This window comes from Panthera uncia, chromosome D1 (genome assembly GCF_023721935.1).
Source record: "Panthera uncia isolate 11264 chromosome D1, Puncia_PCG_1.0, whole genome shotgun sequence".
Taxonomy (NCBI): domain Eukaryota; kingdom Metazoa; phylum Chordata; class Mammalia; order Carnivora; family Felidae; genus Panthera; species Panthera uncia.
In genome coordinates, this window is record NC_064808.1 from 12,559,587 (window position 1) to 12,567,269 (window position 7,683).

General features: G+C 37.5%; 1 protein-coding gene across 1 annotated transcript; it reads left to right on the top strand.

The window, feature by feature from the left end:
• The first annotated feature begins 1,255 nt into the window (after positions 1 to 1,255).
• On the top strand, positions 1,256 to 2,209 carry LOC125915829 (olfactory receptor 1009). The gene has a single exon (XM_049621863.1). It carries the CDS (start codon positions 1,265 to 1,267, stop codon positions 2,207 to 2,209), a length of 945 nt encoding a protein of 314 aa, XP_049477820.1. The 5' UTR covers positions 1,256 to 1,264.
• The last annotated feature ends 5,474 nt before the right edge of the window (positions 2,210 to 7,683 follow it).

The window sequence follows — 7,683 nt, forward strand, 5'->3', positions numbered from 1 at the left end:
AGTTGATGTATTTGTGTGTGCTATTCTAACCTGAAGAATGGCCACTCAGAGTCTTACCATCCCTGTTAAAGCTAATTTTTACTATCTCAGGAGGAAATGAATCTTAATAAACACATAAAAATACAGTAAATGTGTTTTTTTTGACTGATCTAGGCAGTTCTTCCCTTGTACAGTAAAGTTAAATAATTTATATTTTTCTTCATATGGATCTTGAATGGTTTTTGTTAGGCTTATTTACAGCTATTTTATCAATTTGTATTGATGAATATACGTTTTTCCATTATAATTCATAGGTAATTATTATTGACTTTTTTTTACACCAATCTTCTGCTACTTTGAATTCTTTCATTTTTTTCTAAAAAAATTATCTTTATTGGTTGACTATTTTACACTTTCTATGTGGATGACTATTTTGCTTGCAAATAGTGACAGTATTTTCTTATCTCTGTTTTCTAGAATTCTTACACCTTCTTTCTTTTTTTATAGTTTAGTATTTTGGATGTACCCTTCACTACACTGTTAAATAGCACACATTGTGAAAATATATAGTTTCTGATTATAGTGTTAATATTCCCAGTGCTTACCTTACACACATATATTCTCTGGAAGCTAGAGGAAGATCCTTTTTACCAAGTCAAGTAATTCCTTTTTTCTTCCAGTTTGGAAAGTTTTTCTTTGTTTTCTTTTTTTTTTTTTCTTTTCTTTCATTTTCTTTCCTTTTTTTCCTTTCCTTTCCTTTCTTTTCCTTTCCTTTCCTTTCTTTTTCTTTTCTTTCATTTTCTTTCTTTTCTTTTCCTTTCCTTTCTCTTCTTTTCTTTCTCCTTACTTCCTCCCTCCCATCCTTCCATCCTTCCTCCCTCCCTTCCTCCTTCTTCTTTCTTTCTTTCTTTCTTTCTTCTCTTTCTTTCTTCTCTCTTTCTTTCTTGCCACATTTTATCAGCTTCTTTAATGAATTCTTTTGAAATAATTATAATGCATTGTCTTTTAATATGTAAGTGTGGTGAGTAATTTTACAGATTTTCTAATGGTGACCCAATTCTTAGTTCTAATTTTTTCTTTAAAACGTTTAAACCATATTGCTGTTAAGAGTAAGAACCTTACTATATTTGCTTGGTAGCTTTTAGTTTAGTCTCTTTTTATACCAATGCTCCCAAATTGGACCTGTAGTTTCTCTTCTTGTGTATAATGTTATGCTTTTAAATAATTTAAAGTTGTATGCATTATTAACGTTCTGTTTTTCTCACTCTAGAGAACAACACAACCAATGGCTGATGGGAACGATACAAGAATCACAGAATTTATTTTCATAGGTTTGAAGTATCATCCTCGGATGCAAGTCTTCCTTTTCTTGCTATTTCTACTTTTTTACCTTGTTACCATCACAGGAAACTTGGGTATGATTATTCTCATCCAGATAGATCCCCGCCTTCACGTGCCCATGTACTTTTTTCTCAGTCACCTGTCTTTTGTGGACATCTGCTTTTCATCAGTAGTGGGTCCCAAGATGCTCACTGACTTCTTCACTGAGAGGAAGGCCATCTCCTTCCTGGGCTGTGCCTTGCAGCAATGGTTCTTTGGGTTCTTTGTGGCCATTGAGTGCCTTCTCCTGGCGTCCATGGCTTATGACCGCTATGTGGCCATCTGTAACCCATTATTGTATTCTGTCGCCATGTCACAGAGACTCTGTGTACAGTTGGTGGTTGGACCCTATACTATTGGCTTCCTGAGCACCATGACTCACACAACGGCTGCTTTCCGACTTCCCTTTTGTCGCTCCAACATTATCAATCATTTCTTTTGTGACATGTCCCCCCTTCTTTCTCTGGTATGTGCTGACACCCGGATCAATAAACTGTTGGTTTTCATTGTGGCTGGAGCTGTACTGGTTGTCAGTAGCCTGACCATTATAATCTCCTATTTTTACATCCTTACTGCCATCCTGAGGATCCGCTCTGGCGATGGGAGGCGCAAAGCCTTTTCCACCTGCTCCTCCCATCTCACCGCAGTGTCCATCTTATATGGGACCCTCTTCTTTATCTATGTGCAGCCAGGTGCAATCTTTTCTCTGGACATCAATAAAGTGGTGTCGGTCTTCTACACAGCAGTGATCCCCATGTTGAATCCTCTCATCTACAGCTTGAGAAATAAAGAAGTGAAAGCTGCCATGTGCAGAACGATCGTCAGGGGGAAGTTTTGCATAAGAAGTTAAATTCCTGTCTGGAATACAAAATAGATAAAGGGCAAAGCTTCTAGACATGGTTAGTCTACCTGGTCATCATCCAAAGATGCTAAACAAATGTGCAGACTTTGGAGTATGGCATCCTTGAAACGTTCAATATGACTTTTATTTTAAAAACTGTTTTTAAAGCTCCATTTCAATCATGTGCCTGTGGATGATACGAATCCCCAGTCACTCAGAGTCAGAGTAATTCTGCTTCCTCAAACATTTTCATCATTAAGAATAGGATAAAAATCTAGTAAGTGTTGGAATCATCTAGCTATTAATAGTGTGGCACTAGTTAAACCAATATACATGTCCAGGCCAGGTGAGATTCATTGGAATGATATGCATGCTCCCTATCTCTAAATACAGAATTGAAAATAGCAAACAGGGCAGGTTACCTAGGTACAAATGATTTCTTTAACTAAAGGGACTCCTCCTATCATATTCCTTTAAATATCTTTTATGCCTATTTTGTATTCTTGTCTTCTAAGAATACAACGTCATGATCACTGCAGAAAAGAAACCCAAATATGGACAAGTGAAAGGTGAACAACATTGACAGCACAATTCTTGCACACTTATTCATCCACCAAATGACAAATGACAAGAGAGATGCCTCTTTACATATTTGATTTTGATGTTCCAACTACTACTTTAATACTTGATATTTAGTTATTTCTATTTCTTTCAGACAAAAATAAATAGGCACTGTTTATTCTAGAAATTATAAATAAAATGCAAACATGGGAATGAGAGAACAAGAAAATTCTAAAAAAGTCAGAGGCAATAGGTGTTGAGAAGTCAGAGCTAAACTGAAATTCAGAAAATATATATCCTATTTTCATGTTAGTCTTTTTTGGTTGTTCCAATTAAAAAAAATACGACAGAATGAAGTTTAAAAAGATTTTAACACCTTTCTGTGCCTCAGAAAACATTTGAGCAATTCAAGAAGTATTATAATTATTTCAGGGAAGAGGTATTATTAATTATTATGATTTTTAAAAAGTGCCCTTTTGGTGCAAGCTAGAGTTTGCAGGTATTTGAGCCCTGATGGCTGAGCATGAACTAAAAAAATAAAATTTATCTCTAGACCGTAGAAGACAGAGGGGGAAAAAGCAAAATGAATCATGACTCAGTAAGGATACAGAGAGAACTAGAGTGTAAATTTAATCCCAAGTCTGTGCCCTAATAAATTTCATGATGGAGTATGCTGGATAAACTAATCCTTTCTTTGGCAGTATTGATGGAATGTTTGTGTCACAACCATCCCTTCCCGGGATTAGGAACTCGCGTTGAATATTGCAATTATTCTTGTTTTAAATTTATTTTTATGTTTATATATCTTTTTAATTCTCCAGTTAGCACACAGTGTAGCCTTGGCTTCAGGAGTAGAACCCAGTGATGACACCCACTGTTCATCCCAAAGAGTGCCCTTCTTAATGCCCATCACCCCTTTAACCCATCCTCCACCCTCCTACCCTCATCAACCCGCAGTTTATTCTCTGTATTTAAGAGTCTCTTATGGTTTGCCTCCCTCTCGGTTTTTATCTTATTTTTCCTTCCCTTCCTCTATGTTCATCTATTTTGTTTCTTAAATCCCACATATGAGTGAAGTCATACCTTTATCTTTCTCTGACTGACTGACTTCACTTAGCATAGTACACTCTAGTTCCATCCATGTAGTTGCAAATGGCGAGATTTCATTATTTTTGATCACCGAGTAGTATTCCATTGTGTGTGTGTGTGTGTGTGTGTGTGTGTGTGTGTGTGTATGTGTATATATATATATATATATATACCACCTCTTTTTTATCTATTCATCTGTTGATGGACATTTGGGCTCTTTCCATACTTTGGCTATTGTTGATAGCCCTGTTATAAACATTGGGGTGCATGTGCCCCTTCAAGTCAGCATTTTTGTATCATTTAGATAGATTCCTAGCAGTGCAATTGAATTGCTGGGTCATAGGATAGTTCCATTTTTAATTTTTTGAGGAACCACCACACTATAGTTCTATGCACTAAGTGCATAGCCCTTAGCAATGAGGTCATAGAGTGGTTTGTGTTCAGAGGGAGTGAGCAGGTTATGGAGGGAACTGAAGGCCAAGACAATGAAATGATATATAGGCTAGGGACAATCATGGTTTTGGTGAGGCAGCTGTCTCAGACAGCAGGAATGAGTCACAGGCAAGCAACCTAGAGAAGCAGAATTAGTGCCAATGTGATGCTCTGAAAAGGATTCAGATTTTAGCACAGAAATTTCTTCCATGTAACTCACATTATTTATTGATTTTTGAAACAGTTAATTAGATGAAGGCTGGGATCAACAGTCTCAGATGTATGTTTGTGCCGCTGCTGATATAAGTGAGTTCCCTTTCTCTTGCTGAAAGGAAAATTATCAGTGTTTTAGTCTGTGCCTTTACAGCACAGATCTTGTAACAAAGGAAGGTTCTTGAGCATTCCCTTGTTTTTTTCCCACTCCCATTGAGGTGTTTTTGGTTTTGTTTTTCAGTAGAATCTCCAATTTCTAAGTTTAATGCTATGGGGTACAAATACAAATCTGATCTGTTTTCTCTATAATATTGGACTAGGAAAAGTAAGCAACATTAAAAACAAACAAAACAAAACTACAACAAAATCCCCTCAAACCTTTTTCACCCGAGTTATTGGGATCAAGGTAGCTTTGCTTCAGCCTGGGGTCCATGGGGACTTTTGTGAGTCCCATGTTCCCTCTGGCATGAATGATGGGGCAATTAACACCTCTGAAGCAATCTTGGAGAAGGATAGTGGACATAAGGGTCAGGCCAGGGAATTCATTCATGGTCATTCAGTGGCCACTCTGCATCTCAACATTAATCGATTCAAATCACAACCCAGCACCCCCCTCCCATAACACAGCTCTTGCAGCCTTGGGGAGCCGTAGTGATAAGAAATAGTGTGGGTATGGGGCACCTGGGTGGCTCAGTCGGTTAAGCCTCCAACTTTGGCTCAGGTCATGATCTCCTGGTACATGAGTTTGAGCCACACATTAGGCTCTGTGTTGACAGCTCAGAGCCTGAAGCCTGCTTTGGATTTTGTGTCTCCCTCGCTCTCTGACCCTCCCCCCACTCACCCTCTGTCTCTCTTCCTCAAAAATAAATAAACATAAAAAAAGTTAAAAAAAAAAAAGAAAAAGTGTGGGTCACAGAGTCTTAGATTTTGTTCACGTGGTAATGTCGGGAGACAACATCAGACAAGTTCCATCACGTTTTGTGTATCACTCAAATAACGAAAGTTTTAGAAATAATTTAAGCAAAAGTTTTCGGCCAGGAAAGGGGATGCAGAATGGCTTATAAGTCCCTGTACAATCGAAAATATCTCTTGGTGAAGAACCTAACCTTCTGAACAGAATGGGTGCGATCAGGTCTTCTTTAGGTGCTTACAAATTCCCTGAAATCCATCGGAATCATCTGTGTAGACATTTTACTTTTGCCAAGGCTCTTGATATCTAAGAAACGGACCAATAGAACACACTTAGATGGAAGTGAGCCATCATCTGAACTCAGGATGGTGGGTCAGTAACCGCAATCTCCTTAAATCTCACTTGAGCAATTTCAGTGCCAAATATAACGGGGCTGAAGGCAAACCTCGGGATGCTGTGGGAAGAGCACACCCATTGATAACCTAGCAGTGTTCCCACTGAGTGTGTTGAGAGGTTATGCGCCCTCCCAGAGATTCCAGAAACCCCTTTCTCCATGGTTGTACCACTGTTTTTCAATGATGAAGCAAAAATAATTTTTTTTAATTGAGAAGATGTTTCAATTTACTTAAGTTAATATGTAATTTAATGTATAAATTCTATCAAAGAGTCTTAGAACTAATAAGAATATAAAAATGTGCCTAAATGATAAAAAACATTGTTTATTGTTGTTGCCTAGTAAAGGCAATAAAAACAGATTTGAGGGGGAGGAGCTTTAACTATTAGAATATTTGGAAAGCAGAACACAAAGATAAAAATCATATAATTCCACTAGTCACATATGAAAACTGTGTCTTTTATTTTTTTATTTTTTTTTAACCTTTATTTATTTTTGAGACAGAGAGAGACAGCATGAACAGGGGAGGAGCAGAGAGAGAGGGAGACACAGAATCCGAAACAGGCTCCAGGCTCTGAGCTGTCAGCCCAGAGCCCGACGCGGGGCTCGAACTCACAGACCGTGAGATCATGACCTGAGCCGAAGTCGGAGGCTCAACTGACTGAGCCACCCAGGCGCCCCAAATTGTGTCTCTTTTGATACATTTATTTCAGGCATTTTCCTACTTATGTAGATTTGTATAGTGTATATAGAATTGAGACACATATAAATGGGTATAGTATATTTTAAAGAAACAGTGAAATCTTGAAAAACACGTGTTTTTGTAATATGATTATGCCTATCTATGTTAAACCTTTGGCTTACATTCTTCCAGTAATTTTCTGTGTGTATGTGTGTGTGTGTGTGTGTGTAATTTTATAAAAATTACATATTAAATGTTATCTTAGCCTGTTTTAAATGAAATGATAAATCATAAATATTTTTAAATCAACTATTTTCTATTCCATATACTTCTCAAGAGGATTTTTCACTGCCAAAATGGTTTATAAACATTAACAACCTCTTCCACACGTTCCTGCCCCTTACCAATGTGAGAGACAATCTAGGTAAAGAAAACCCCATTTTTTAACATGCTTAGGATTGTGTATGGGTATGAGAGGGAAGAGGGAGGAGAAGAGGGAGGAAAAGAGGGAGGAGAGAGAGAGAATTTAGATGGGAATGGCCCAGTTATAGTCACACTTCACAAGTAAGATTGCATAGTGCAAAATGCAAAATAAGAAGTAATGTCTAATAATGCAGACAATGTAAACAAGTATTTCTTAATATACTCATTTAGGAAATGGAGGTAACATTATGTAGGGTACTTTGTTATTATAAAATTAAGAAATATGACACAGATAAGGGCTCCGAAGTTTGTGACTGATATTTCTAATATTTTTGCTTAGTCTAGCAAATTTTTTTTTTATTTTTTTTTAACGTTTTTATTTATTTTTGAGACAGAGACAGAGCATGAACAGGGGAGGGTCAGAGAGAGGGAGACACAGAATCTGAAACAGGCTCCAGGCTCTGAGCTGTCAGCACAGAGCCCGAAGCGGGACTCGAACTCACGGACCGAGAGATCGTGACCTGAGCTGAAGTCGGCTGCTTAACCGACTGAGCCACCCAGGCGCCCCTAAATTTTTATATGATCATCTGTATAGATGTTAGAAAGGCATAGAGAACCATTGCTCCTAATCAAATTTTATGAAAATAGTAGCTTAAAAAAAGATAAACGCTTCCTTCTCGGATATCCTGAGGAAATACTACTTTTTCACCAGAGTTTAGCACAATATCTGACACGAGTGATTCAGAAGTTTCTTAAATCCATCTGAGGTCATTTTGAAA